General features: G+C 50.4%; 6 protein-coding genes across 6 annotated transcripts; 4 read left to right on the top strand and 2 right to left on the bottom strand.

Annotated features, from left to right (window-relative positions):
• Window positions 1-15: 15 nt before the first annotated feature.
• On the top strand, window positions 16-395 carry PG986_009924 (uncharacterized protein; the record flags this gene model as incomplete). The annotated part of the gene is made up of 3 exons (XM_066846146.1): window positions 16-138; window positions 189-245; window positions 303-395. The coding sequence occupies 3 exons, from the start codon at window positions 16-18 to the stop codon at window positions 393-395; spliced, it is 273 nt and encodes a 90-aa protein (XP_066698544.1).
• A 120-nt stretch (window positions 396-515) lies between these two features.
• On the bottom strand, window positions 516-1,801 carry PG986_009923 (uncharacterized protein; the record flags this gene model as incomplete). The annotated part of the gene is made up of 4 exons (XM_066846145.1): window positions 516-565; window positions 610-703; window positions 806-1,705; window positions 1,784-1,801. The coding sequence occupies 4 exons, from the start codon at window positions 1,799-1,801 to the stop codon at window positions 516-518; spliced, it is 1,062 nt and encodes a 353-aa protein (XP_066698543.1).
• A 2,946-nt stretch (window positions 1,802-4,747) lies between these two features.
• Window positions 4,748-5,860, top strand: PG986_009922 (uncharacterized protein; the record flags this gene model as incomplete). The annotated part of the gene is made up of 1 exon (XM_066846144.1): window positions 4,748-5,860. The coding sequence occupies one exon, from the start codon at window positions 4,748-4,750 to the stop codon at window positions 5,858-5,860; it is 1,113 nt and encodes a 370-aa protein (XP_066698542.1).
• Window positions 5,861-8,236: 2,376 nt separating this feature from the next.
• Window positions 8,237-10,147, bottom strand: PG986_009921 (uncharacterized protein; the record flags this gene model as incomplete). Its single annotated transcript, XM_066846143.1, has 3 exons — window positions 8,237-8,948; window positions 9,060-9,759; window positions 9,820-10,147. 3 exons carry the CDS (start codon window positions 10,145-10,147, stop codon window positions 8,237-8,239), a joined length of 1,740 nt encoding a protein of 579 aa, XP_066698541.1.
• A 303-nt stretch (window positions 10,148-10,450) lies between these two features.
• On the top strand, window positions 10,451-12,380 carry PG986_009920 (uncharacterized protein; the record flags this gene model as incomplete). The annotated part of the gene is made up of 4 exons (XM_066846142.1): window positions 10,451-10,592; window positions 10,648-10,883; window positions 10,932-11,264; window positions 11,463-12,380. 4 exons carry the CDS (start codon window positions 10,451-10,453, stop codon window positions 12,378-12,380), a joined length of 1,629 nt encoding a protein of 542 aa, XP_066698540.1.
• Window positions 12,381-12,679: 299 nt separating this feature from the next.
• PG986_009919 (uncharacterized protein) lies at window positions 12,680-13,780 on the top strand (the record flags this gene model as incomplete). The annotated part of the gene is made up of 2 exons (XM_066846141.1): window positions 12,680-12,841; window positions 12,899-13,780. The coding sequence occupies 2 exons, from the start codon at window positions 12,680-12,682 to the stop codon at window positions 13,778-13,780; spliced, it is 1,044 nt and encodes a 347-aa protein (XP_066698539.1).
• Between the last annotated feature and the right edge of the window lie 53 nt (window positions 13,781-13,833).

Here is a 13,833-nt window from a genome sequence, read left to right as displayed (position 1 = left end):
CTTCGATCAAACAAGATGGCCGAGGAGAAGAAGTTCGAACCCACCCACGTTTTCACGCATCCTTATGCGAAGCCCCGTGTATTGCGCAAATACCTCATCGAGAAAGCAAAGATGAAGCCATCGCAGTTTCGCATACAAGTAAGGTACTACTAGTTGGAGGAAGGTCCACCTTACTAAACTATACCTAGTCCCCCAACAACAAAGTCCAGCTTATGATACTAGATCCCTCACAAAAGATTGAGCAGGTAAGTCACTGTCAGCCTTGGTAGACGTACAGTGGCATATGAGCTAAGCCTGAGTAGAAACAAAGAGAAGAGATCATTGCGGAATTTGTGGAGGCTGAGCGGAAACGGAAGCTGGGGAAAGGCGAGGACGACGAGGAGGAGGAGAAGTAAGAAAGGGCGTCAGGTAAAGGAGTATCACATAATGGGTGGCTCCACATCTTGGACATATACAGTCAAACGACTGCGATTTTATCTAAACTTGGGTTTGCATCTCTAATCCAATGATGGAATCTATTCTAGTTGTTTTGGTTGCCTTGCGGCTCCAGTCTTCATAATGAAATCTGTGAAAGCGTGTTTTGCACCTCGTCAGACCATGCTCGCTCACCGCAGTTTGGTACCAGCATCCGGGTCTCTATCAGATCCAACAGTTGACGAATCCCGTCATCGCATTCTTGATGGTTGCGTAAGCTCTCGATTTGCTACAGAGTATTAGAGTGGAAGTTTCGGTATAGAATGGAGGGTCAAGGCTCGGAGGAGGGGGTGTGAAGAGGAACGGAGGGCTGTTAGAGGGGATTACTTACAGTAGTAACTGAGTCTCGAACCTTGGTGACGACAGGACGTTTGCATCCTCGTAGGCCGAGGTTATATCCTTTTGGGAAGCTGATCTTCAACCACGAGAGCAGGCTTCGACGTTCAGTCGCCTGCTTGAAGAACGTGTCCTCGAACACGTTCTCGTCATCTTCCGCGACGTCTTTCTCTTCCTGCAGACGCCGGTCTCCAAACTCTTCAACCTTGTCACTGCCCATGAGAGCCCATGTGACGAAATCCAAGAACAAACACCCAAGAGACCACACATCAAACCGGGTTGTGACGGTCCTTTGGGTGTCATATTCGGGTGCTCGATACGATTTCGTGAATGCCATACCTCTTACCCCAACATAGGATGAGGGCGTTTCCAGAACCTTCGAATGTCCAAAGTCGGCGAGTTTGAGTGAGACTGAGCCACCATCGGCTGGAAACCCAAGGATATTCTCCGGCTTGATGTCCGCATGCAAGAGACAGGTAGATGCCGGCGTCGAGCGCATGAGACCGTGGATGTCTGCGACAGCGCTCGCAATGCCGAGACATTCTGTCAGCAGCCACTCGGGCGAGTACCACTCAGCGTGAGCGACCTGTCGCCCCGTTGCCTCATCGTGTCGAGGTCCGTGTCCCTCCCAGATCATCCGAAGGTCGCCTGACTCTGCCCACGGGAACAACAGATAGAGGCCCCCTCTGTGCTCGAATGCGGCTAGAAGAGAAAGGATGCGGTTATTGCGGGGGATAGACCGGTTAGCCTTGAGCTCATTCTCGAAATTGTCCCTCGTGATCTCTTTCCCAAAATCGTTTAGGAACGTTTTGAGAGCAAAGCGATGGCTTGGGTTATGCTCCAATAGGTTAAAGTACTGACCAGACGAATTCAGGAGATAGGGAGGTAAGGCTGCCTACCAGGTTGTGATGGCTCCGGTGAATGCAGACCTTCTCGACTTTTGCTGACTGCATGGAAATAATTTGCGGCTCACTTGAGGCTCGAGTCGCATGGCTGCTGGACGGCCTTGGCACGCTCTCTATCGATGTCCATGGCAAACGTATTTTGGCTTCCACGCCGTCCTTGATCCCCAGTTTCGTGACTTGGTCATTATCCCCCCTTCTCCGGAAATATAGTGGTCGCAGCTGATATACCCAATGGTAAAACAAGTCCTTTTGGATTCCGTTCAGCTGCCGTATTTGTCGAAAGATTGGACCCTCGTCGCCTTCTTCCGCACCATTCAACTTCCATAGTGCACCATCACAGCTCACGGGATTATCTGCATGGATAAATTGCGCGAGAATGTGGTGCAACCCGGCGAATAGCAGCGAGGCGAAGATGACTCGCCTCCCGGTGCACAACGGATCCCCGCAGGAGCAGACACCATGTGGGCTGACGCGATTGGTCGCTTTCTCCATGGTGCCTGCAATATTACCCGCAGTGCTATCGATCCGTTGGAGAACTCTCGATACCAACTCCCGGCTTATCTCTTGAATAATCGATTCCCTCGGAATGAAGCGGAGACGTCCGTCACTGGCGTCTTCTTGGGATGCACGTAAGAGCGCCTGCATGCCCTTATCGCGCAGAGCCTCGATGGAACATGAACAGACATTGTCACTGCAGAGGCAGCCTGCGTGAGGCTCGTCAGTCTCTTGATCTCTACGGTGACGTATGAGCGAATACCGCACCTGACATCGTGGCTTACTTCCCTCAAGGGCATTGGCGAATGTTGGACTCGGCGGGTGGAAAGATTTGACGATCATGCAAAAATGGCAGCCACCTGAAGACTTATATGACGTGAAAGAAACGGGCCCCAACTATTTGCCACCCGTAGAACCAGCTGTTAAATTCTGCATTGCCACTTTGTTTCTCACACCTTCCCCCAAAAGGTCGTGCCAGGCTCTGTCAGCATGGTGTATGCTGAGCCGAATCCTAGTCCAGGTGGTGGCTTGGGTCTTAGCTACCATCGACTGAGCGAACATGATCCTTGTCGTAATGCAAGCTGCTACTCGATAAGGCTCTGCCGCAACTGCGGATTATAAGACCGCCCTCCCAAATTGCCTGCCGGGGTGAATTCCTGCCAATAATCAGCTGGAAATGGCATGTTTCTAAGCCATCTTCGCAAATGCGATCTGCTGCTGAACGACCCCGCACCATTACCCAATCGGTTGACTATATCGAAAGATACTACTGCAGTCCCAGTCTGACAGCAGCGTCCGCAGCGTAGGCACCCCAAAATCATACCCTCCCGGATACGTAATCAACCCTGACGCTTACTACTCTGGCAGAGAACACCAGATAAAGAACCAGTGCTCGCCATCTCACCGACAAAGTCCCGGTTGGGCAGACATGGCCATCCTGTTCCACGAAGAATCCTTCCCAGATACCAAGGTAGCAAAAGTTCCTTCCCAGCCACAATTGACAAAGCCGACTGCATGACAGCCGCACAAATACCATGCCCTACCTTAGCTTTCTAGGGCTTGCCAAAGGCCGCCGGCCCCCCAGCTCGTCGTCCAGTGCCAGCTCAGCCGGCGAAGTACCTGTACAAATCCTCGCGGGTTCGGCCATAGACGGACGAAAGCTGAAAACCACCCTGGGCCGAAAGCACGGCCGCGACTACAGGCTTGAAGTACGGCTCTCATTGTTCATAGTCCAAGTCCATGACAGTATGTATTTGCCTGCCTGATCGTCTAATCACACGTTCCGCTGCAGTTACGATCGGATGCATACCACGTGTATGCTAAAGAAGGTCTGACGCGAGGCGAGATCAGCGGATGCCGCTGATGGGATCCGTGGTGGTTGAGGGGCCGCTATCATGTGCAAGTACATGAGTAACAATGTACTATTTAAGGAGGCTACCCTTTTCAGCTGTTAATGCATGCCACCCTGTTATGAGTCACGATTCAAGGACGTGCTGAGAACTGGCAACAAGGCAAATTGCATCGCCAATTTGTATATAGATATACATATACTTATATATTACTGATTAAATCGCTCCATGGCGAGTATTCATAACGGGACTAGGGGCTGGCGGAATTTCAAACAGTGGTGGCTTCAAGCATGTCAGGCCGTCGCAACCTTCTCTTGTGAAAACCCAGCAGCCGATACAATTCACACCACATACAATGCACCTCAGCTGCCGTCGTTTGGCGTGGATATTTGAGTTTGAAGCCAATGCATTGTTCAACATGGATTTCGCATGAGGTTCTGGGCACGATGACGGGCAACAAACATTGCCAATAAGAAAACGCCATACGTTGAAATTTTCCGTTGGGACAATATAGACACCTTTTCTGTTCCTTTCCACCTTGTCAGACTTGTTATTAGTTCGCTCAGAAACCCCGGAGTCAGTTCCCTGGCCGGGCTCTCGGCATCCTTGCCCTCATCATACCAGACCGTTGCGCAATAGTCTGCCTCTTTTTACAGAGCTTTGAGTCAAAGCTCGTCGTGCAATACTAGTACTATAGATATACTCATCCGCACGAATGAGTTGCTGACTAATAGGCCCCAGTAGGGGGACCTGCTAGGTTAGTCTGTGCACAACGCACAGATCCGTAACCTTAGGGCCAGCTCGTCGCCACCACACAGTGCCATCACTGACTCATCCCCGATTTGACCTTGACTTCTGCCCGGAAGCCTGCCTGGAGGGGTGGTGGGGGATGGTACATTGCACGCCGCTGTGAGTCAAGGCAAGGTAGGTAATCGCATCGCCGGTCACTATCAGGAATGGGTTGACGCAGGACCCGACCATAAAACAAGTTCATGCTGGCGTGTGCACGGTGGGGAAACGTCGCGTCAGGGGCAATGGGGTTTCAGATGCTGTGGTTGGGTAGGCGAACTGAGTCATGCGGCTGGGCATCAGTCTATATATATCCGCACCTTGTGCATCACCAAACCAACGGTGCATTTGGAAATCCTGCCCTCATCTCTACCGGAAGAATTAACAACATCGGCAATTATGGCACATCAAGCGCACGCATTGCCGTGGCACACCCTCGCCTCTCTCCTCCAATACAAGTTCTCTTACCACATTGAGCCCCAACGCAAGGATGTTACTTTGAAACAGAAGGAGTGGAAAAATAAGGAGACTGAGCCCAAGGAAATCGCCTACTTCTGTCGCGCTTTTGCCGAACGGGTGCGCGAGTTCTCACAGACTGAGCGAGCCAAGTATGACTCTCGCGACACTTACCGGAAGCGCGCCGAAGCCTGGGTAAAAGCTGCCGAGGCCGACGGCGGACAATCCGGGCCTGGAACACGACCGGTGTACCCTGACGTGATGCAAACCCGCTACTTTGGCAAACTAGACGGAAGTGACGATGACCGGTTCCGGTATCACTTTTGGGGCCACCCAGACCTCCAACGCGTGCCCACATGGACCCACTCCAGCGGCTCCCGCATCGAATACGCCGACACACTGAAGCTCATGATGATGGAGGCGGCTGGAATGCCACCGGCTCTCTCGGCATCGCCCGCTCCGGAAACCACAAGCCTCCGAAAGGACGTCATGGAATCCATGCTCCTGTTAGCGAACCACCCCGTCATTGGACCGAACCTCGTCTCGCTCCTCAACTTGCACCATGGTCACCACTTTGGGCTGATCAGAGTGGCCGAGGAAGGGATCAGGTCCTATACCTATCTCAATCTGCTGGTGGCTATGCAAGAGAACGGGTCGGGCGTCTGCGACCCAGCCAAGGACGACAAGGGCTTCGACATTCCCAACCGAAAGAATTACATGGACCTTCTCAGCTTCGAGCGAATGCTCAACACGGTGGCTGGCAGTTATGACGGAGATGCCCAGAACCTGCCTCACTGGGACTTTTACTACCCGCGTGGTGAGCGCTCATGGGATAGGAAGAACACAAAGGACGTGCTGGCGGACCGGGACGCTTTGGCCGAGTATCTGAAGGGCGTTTGGCGGGTGCTGGCCATCTACGATCTTGTACTCACGGAGGCAGGGGGGATTCGGATTTGGAAACGCAATGCAGATATGCCATCAACGACGACTTCGACCTCGGGCTGGATACCTGGTCTTGATCTACATAGAGAGCACTTACATCTCTGGGACCTATAACTCCTTGTTCGCAGATATGAGGAATCACAATTCCGGATGGTACGATCTTGATATTGCTTGGAATATACGTCGCGGGAGGCTACCCGTTCTACCAACTTTTCAGGGTCGTTCTGCGCTGCCGAACGCCGCTATAAAAGTTTTCTTAATCTATAACTTGCATAAAAGTCAAGTAATGCATCACTATCAAGCATCATCAAAACCTGTACAGGCTCCCAAGCCTTTCGTTTGATCTTGATGGGGCGGGCTTTTGATGACCCCCCCCCAACAGTTCGCTGGAAGTCAGCTTGTGCCGTTGAACCCTGTGATGCTAAGTCGATGCACCCCCTACGCTCACACCCCCCAACGGACATAGGCAAAAACACTATCCCTAATCAACACCACCTTCTTTCTGCAACTGTATATAAGTTAGTTTTCGTCGCACTTTCAATTAAATTACTTCTTTCTCTTCGTCTTCTTTTTTTTTTTTTTTGCACTCAACGCCATAGTAAACGAGTCAGACTTTAATCGTACGATTTAAGACGTCTTCCGCGGCGCGCGTATTAATATAACCGTCTTAAAGCACCGGGTTAGCCGCACGATTTTAAAGGCTCGGATAAAAGGCCGGTTAACTCGAAAAGATAGAAATAAGTCGCTCCAGGTATTAACTCCGGTAAAAGAGTCTCGAATTGCGTTTTAAGCTCTTACACAAGTCTTACTAAGTGTCGCACCACCGTATATTTGCCTTAAAATATTTGCTTAACGTATATTTAAAGCTAATAAAAATTACTACATACTAAGAAAACGCTAAATTAATAAATTTCTTAAGCGCCACCCTTATTTAGATTCTATTTTTTTATATACTATAAATTTTCGACGTATTAATAGCACTTTTAAGGAAAATATCCGAGAGTTTTTTAAAAGGCTTAAACACGACTTCTTAAAATCCATCTCACCGGCCTTCATTTAAAACTATAACGAAGTTAGCATATAACTAAATACCGGCAGTAACTAAATAATAATCGGTCTTACCGAAATGCGAAGAGTTATCGTTAAAAGCTTTATTAACCGAAAATAAATAACTATAATAAAAATAATTAATACCGATAACCGGTCTATTAAACTAATAATTATATTTAAAGGCTAATAACTTTAATTATAATAGTTTCTTAAAAGAAAATAACACTTTCACCGATTAAATAAAAAGCTAGACCTTCGCGGCGTCACCGAAAAGTTAAACGAGCAACGAGCTAGCGTTAATATAGCTTAAATAAACTTTCCTTTTTTAAACTACCCCCGATAATACCGATTAATAACGCCTCCTTATACTAAATAACCACGCCTCTTACTCGACCGAGGAGTTTTTATTAACGTACATCGAGAATAAAGTCTAGCTCTTCTTCTTTTCGGCTTACACGTCGCACCTTTTATAACCCTTAAATTTAAAAGTATTTAATATATTTAAAAAGAAATACCACCGAAAGATTATACTATACTACCTAAGGCTTAATAATATAGGGATAAATAAAAAAAGTTTTTAAAGTACTACGCAGCGGCTAGGATTTTTATTTTTAAGCTACACATTATCGCCGGCGAATAAAAAACAGCTAGCATTTTTCCTCGTAATATTAATAAGCCCCTAAACTCTCGGCTCCGAAAATTCAAAGCCTCACAAACGGCAGGACCGGCTAAAAAACTAACACCGGATCCAGAGGCCGAATATACGGCACTTTCGTTAACTATTTTAATTAGCTCCCGGTAGATTAAAAATTTAGCCGAGAAATTAAAGAATAATAATATACGATTTAATAGCGTAACACGAAAAGTATTATTTCGAAAGCTCTAAAAAAGCCTAAACTCTTTAAACGGCCAGGTCGGCCAGCTCCAGCACGAGAAAGCTTAGTTAGAGGCTAATTTTAAAAAAAAAAGAGGAAAAAAAAAGAAAAGGCTCATCCCCGACCCTAACCGGAAGTATGCATCGATAATAAAAGTAAAGGAAATAAAAAGGGAAGATACAAGTAGCTCGCATACGCCGGCGCGTATAACTCCGCCGGCATTATTATAAGAAACACTAGAATTAAGTTCTAATACGGAAAATAAAGCCTTCAATTTAATTAAAGTAAAATAACGTTGTTTCTATATTTTTACTATTTTTCGTTATTTTTCTATAAACCAATCTACTATATTGTTACTTATAGTGTTTTTATTTTTCGCCGATAACCGTTGGGGGGTGTAAGCGTAGGGGGGTGCATCGACTTATCTACCCTTGCGTTTTCTAGGCCCCTGCACTGGGCAGTAAGCACATCGCATAACCTGACAGGTCGTGCAATAGTCGGCGACAGGAAGTAACATAGGTCCATTACTGCATTGGCACTAAGTAGTGTCAGTCCATACATGATGTCACCATGGTATTGCACTACTTACACAAAACCAAATAGGGTTTTTGATTCCAACATAGACTGGTGGGAAATTTTGGGGGGCTTTGGTTGTCTGCTTTGGCGAAGCCATGTTGGCTTCGGGAACCTTGAAGATGCACTCCTTGCTCTGCTTTGTGCAAGACCTGCACGTAATGCTTCCATCAGTGGTGACACATTCGACTCTGGCCGATCGGCAGTTCAGACAAGGTCTTGGTTGTGTTGGTGGACCTGTTTCGGCCTGTGGCTTGTTCTCTTGGTCACCCCTTGCCAGGGTCCCCACAGTAGGTAGATTCTCCCTTCTAATCTGCTGGAATATGGACTTGTCTGCATCATGAGCTTCAGGCACGCCTCGATTAGTTTCCGGCTCGGGTGGCTGTTTTTGGGCTTGCTGCTGATGCAGCCCACGTTGAGGCTCAATTGAGACACTCTTAATGGTTGCAGAGCTTATCACCGACAAACTCGATCGGTGGCTGGACACGCTGTCCGCCTCCTTTACAGGGTTTGGGCTGGCTGGGAGACATGTGAGCGCAATCTGTTCCAGGTGGCCTGCGAGATGTTTTGAAGCATTGGGCGTGCCCTCTGGTGTGTCTTCCAGGCATATAGGACAACGAGAACGTTCCCACGGTATCGAATCGCCATGTTCGAAGGTAATATGATGTTCCCATTGAACCTTGGAGAAAAATGTGTTGCCATGTCTGCAGTCGTTGTTTAGACATATGTAAGGCCTCAGGTCGGCAAATAGATGTTTTCTGCCGTCACAGTTAGTAAACGATGTGTACAACTTGATACTCCCACCCTTAACTTACTTCCATTCGGATCTGTTCATCATAACGACCATCTTTTCGCACCCGATGCACTCGAAGGGACGTCCTCTAGTAGCGCCTTCCGGTAGTGGTGGAACCCTCACTGAGCCGCCTTCGCCTCCTGCATACGACACGACGGTCTCGGCGTATCTGCTTGCTGTGGGAACAGAGCTTCCCAGAGCAGAGTCTCGGAATATCGTAGATGCTGGCTTATCAGTCGAAACTGCACTGGTCATTCTTACCTGGCGGTTTCTGTCCCTGGTTTCCTGGCATCTATTAACCCGTTCATGCTGTGCTTGCCCAAGCAGGTCCACCAGGTCCGGTTGGCAAGACGGATAACGCCGACGAATACGGTCGGTGAAGATGAGCCTAAGAGGATCAGGCGGGGCGGCATTCACTGGCACTGCGGTTGGCCTCGGACTGGTTGATACATGGCCCAAGGCCTGTTCGCCGAATCTGTATCCATGATCAAGTAGACATTGGGCATCGGTTTTGAGATCTTCCGCAACCTCAGAAAGGTCCACATTGCCGTCCGAGGACGCCTCGCTGCTCGTGTCGCTGCTTGTTTCGCTGTCCGAGTCTCCGGTATCTTGCTCGATGAAGGTTCTGAGCCTATCTAGTGCCTCGCCAACGTCGCCAGAGCTTGAGTATAGCTTGAACTGTTGATCTTCGTCCGCATCCTGATTGACCAACGGAAGGGGTTCTGGTATCGTCAGACATCTTTGTACGACTAGGAAACATGTCATTTTATATCAGAACTCACTCTTGGTAAGTGTCCGAGAAACGCTGGTGAGAAGCCGAAAAGTGCCTCGGCGGGCCCTCCTGGACCTGTAGAGCAAGTTGTCCAAGCGCCCTTCGTTGACACGATATCCGTTTGCCCATAGGCGCAAGTAATCATGGCTCCTTTGCAAACTGGTCAACACTGGCGGTTGTATCGAGCTTTGTTTGGATAGTGAGATGATGACGTTTGAATAGAGTTGGTTGCAAGCAGCGTAGAGGTTTGCTAGCAATGGCGGCTCGGCACATTCGGGCTCGCCAGCTTCCTGGATGACACTCTGCCGCCATTCTGAGATGGAATCAACCCCCAGCATTCTGAGGAAGTCTGGAAGAAGGAATGTTGCTATCAATGGACGGAAAGTTATATCCTCGATAGATAGATGCAATGGAAGGTGGACTGGTAAACCCAATAAAATTATGGGCAAGGAAGGAGTGGGATGAGGGGAAATGGGAGGCCGATCGGCCTAGCTAATCTGCCTTGTAGGCACCGCCACACTGGGCTGACTACTGTCCTATGATCTCTTGAGGGCAGGAAACCACCGGATCTGCCCCTCTTTCAAAATTGAAATGACACCGGATTTCGAAGATTGACAACTACAGACAATAACACTGATTCAATGGCTGAGTTGGGCCTTGCGATTGCACCGCTCTGTATTGGTGCTATCAAGGGCACCTGCGTGGTCTTGAAAAGGCTTAAGGTACTGAGACACCGCAATGAAGAGATCAAGAGGTTGCAGAAGAAGTTCAGGACTCAGACCGGTATGACAGCACTGCAAAAGCTCCGTCCCACTTTGCCAGATCCTGACGAGGATAGATAACTTCCTTGACGAATGCGAATCCTTTTTCCAGGAGCTCCTAGATGATGGTGATTTGGCGGAAGAGTTGGTGAAAGACGAACATCATCCACTTTGGGATACAGTTCAGCTGAAGACTCAAGTCAAGGATTTCCTTGGCCGCAGGGCTGGGAGACTTGAAGAGATTATGCAGGATATTCAGGGATATATATCCGAGCTCGATGAGTCCCTCAACGCAATCCCTGTAGACACGAAGGTATGACCACTTCATCGTTATCCTTGCCATACTGACATTTCTGCATAGCTGAAGGGGGTTAGACAGAAGAAAGAGGCCGCCGAAGTTCTGCTCAAGAGGTCAAAATATGATTCTCTGGTTGACGCTTTCAAAGAGTCTATCCACGAGCTGAAGAATATCCGAAAGGCATCTGCCAAGCGGAAGAGTTTAAGGGACGCAGTCTGCTCAGGGAAAGCCACCTCCTTAAGGTGCTTGCCTCCATCATACCGGGATATTTCTCGGCATTCGGAATCCTTTCACGACGCCATTAGCACATTTTGGTCTTGTCTTCAGAAGCAGCATGTCAGCCATGACCTACGACTACTTCTAGATAGCAGGCAAGACGGGAGTTTTAGAGTTGTGGTACGCTATCGCACCCGGTCTGGACCCCAACAGTAAGTATATACTGTCATAAGCTTTTCGTATATCGTATGTTATCTTTGTTGCTTACCATCCAATTAGATACTTGGTTGACCTATTAGTATGCGATGCCCAAACATCTCTTGTCTACACCAGGGTCGAAGTTCCCCAGAGGTAACCACTAACGCATAGAGCCGATAGGTCCGCTCAGAGAACCTCAGGTTTGTCCAGATATCCATCCCACGAGCGTTGTTCCCGACGAACGAAGACAGACCACGGCCTAAAAAGGTCAGGAAGGTTAGGTTTTCAGATGACTGTGCTGCCGGTAGCTCCTCAGTGCCAGAATCGGATACTACCAGCTCCAAAACCCCATGCTCTGCAGGATCTTCCATGCCAACCAACCTCTGCTCGTGTGGAGATCTGTGCAAGACGGTGTCGGGCAGATGTGGTGGTTATCTCGACACCCCTGACGAAGTAAGGCATCACCTTTTCCCGGTATGCGACGATCGATGCAACCACAAGGAATGTATCAATGAGATAACTCAGGGGACGCCGGTGCCCCTCGGCGATGTATTCGGCTACCCCGTCGAACAGTCTATCAGCGTACCCCAGCAGCTAAGAGTGGCTCTCAGGCTCGTCAAAGGCACGCTGCAATTTGCCTCTACACCTTGGCTTCAAGCGCTGTGGTGTCTTCGGGATGTATCCTATTTCCAAAGGACAAATAACCTTGCTGCAGCACTGGAGACCATGCATATTAGCTCCGACCTCTCTCACAAGGGCCGGCGAGATGTGAACATGGCGGAGATGGCGGTGGCAGATGAGCTCTCCATGGCGCAGCGAGTCCACGGTGTTGGTAACCCGACCTTGTACAGCTTGGGGAAGGCCTTGCTCCAGATCGGGTTATGGACACTGCTCCCGACTGAAGACATCAGCGAGATACGCCGTCTCGCCGAGTGCAACTCACGGCTCGGGCCGGTCTACGAGAGGATCACGCAGCAGTGCCTCGACTGCAATTTTGCGTCCAGCAAGGACCTCCACGACCCGGACCTGCAGAATGCGATCTACCGTGACGCTGTGTGCGGGCTCGAGGGAATCATCACCTCCCTAGAGGGGCGGTGAATTGTTACTGTGGGAGATTGGAAATGAATACTGACAAACGGCGCGCGTCCAAAGGCAGTGTTGTTCCAGCGACTTCTCCCAGCCGCTTATAGGAGTGGGTCTTGGGGGCTGTGGATGCATTGAGGTCGTGGCAGTGATGCATGGAGCGTCATTAGTTTAGGCAGAAGGGCGACTACACCGCATGGAAGCTCGACAGTCTTTCTATCTCTGACATCTATAAAATTCCGTCTTCCATCTTTCAGCTTTAGCAAACGGTCACAGAAATCAATGACCAGCTCAACTTAGAAACTGCCATCACCATGTCCGGAACAACACTAACCCTCAACCCTGCGGAAGTCGCCGACTTTCACAATACCCTGCAGCAATCCAAACGCATCATCGCCGTCCTCGGCGCCGGCATCTCCGCCTCCTCGGGCCTCGCGACCTTCCGCGGCACCAAAGGTCTCTGGAACGGCCAAGATGTGATGCAAGTCGCGACCCCCGCCGGCTTCCGCCACGATCCGGGTCTCGTGTGGTAGTTCTACGCCTACCGCCGACACGAAGCCCTCAAGGCCAAGCCCAATCCGGCGCACTACGCGCTTGCGGAGCTGTCCCGCCGCGTCGGGCCCGGGTGCGCGACGCTGACGCAGAATGTTGATAACTTGAGCCCCCGCGCGGGACATCCGGAGGGGCAGCTGAAGCAACTTCACGGCAACCTGTTTAATTTGCGCTGTGTTGATGTTGTCAGTTGCGGGTACGTCGAAGAGGGCAACGTCGAGGATCCCCTCACGCCGGCGCTGGATACCACGCGTGCCGAGACCGCGGCCATCGGTCGCGTCGATTCGGACAACAAGCCCAAGGCGAGCCCGATGCTTCTGGCCGGGCTCGCCCGGAAGAACGCCCAGATCCTCGGGGAAAAGTTCGAGGACAAATCCCCCCAAGCCGACGACCTCGCGCCACTCAAGGCGGCTGCTCCTGCAGAGGGCGAGCAAGAGCCAGGTGTTGCCCGCCCCCGTCCCATGTCCGACATCCGCATGTCGTCCGGCTTGGGCAAAGAAGACCTGCCGCAGTGCCCAAAGTGCAAAACCAACATCCTCCGGCCCAGCGTCGTCTGGTTTGGCGAGGCGCTGGCCGAGAGCACGGCGGAGGAGGCCGAGGCGCTCTTCGCGGATGATGCCGAGCCCATCGACCTGTGCCTCGTCGTCGGGACGTCGAGCAAGGTGTGGCCGACGGCCGGGTACGCGGAGAAGGCGCGCAAGAAGGGTGCGCGGATCGCTACCATCAACATCGAAGCGGGCGACGCCAAGGGGTTGCGGCCAGGCATGGACTGGGTGTTTGTCGGGGATGCGGCGGAGCTGCTGCCGGAGCTGTTGAGGCCGGTCATTGGTGGCCCTGAGGGGTGGAAGAACGCAAGTTCATAGAGCAGTGGCCATAGGAGAATAGATATGAACATTCATGATGGGTATATAAAAAA

The sequence above is a fragment of the Apiospora aurea genome (genome assembly GCF_038362705.1).
Source record: "Apiospora aurea strain CBS 24483 chromosome Unknown utg000006l_segment0_segment0, whole genome shotgun sequence".
Lineage (NCBI taxonomy): Eukaryota > Fungi > Ascomycota > Sordariomycetes > Amphisphaeriales > Apiosporaceae > Apiospora > Apiospora aurea.
The sequence above is the reverse complement of the archived record's forward strand: the minus strand, read 5'-3'. Positions and strand labels throughout refer to the sequence as shown.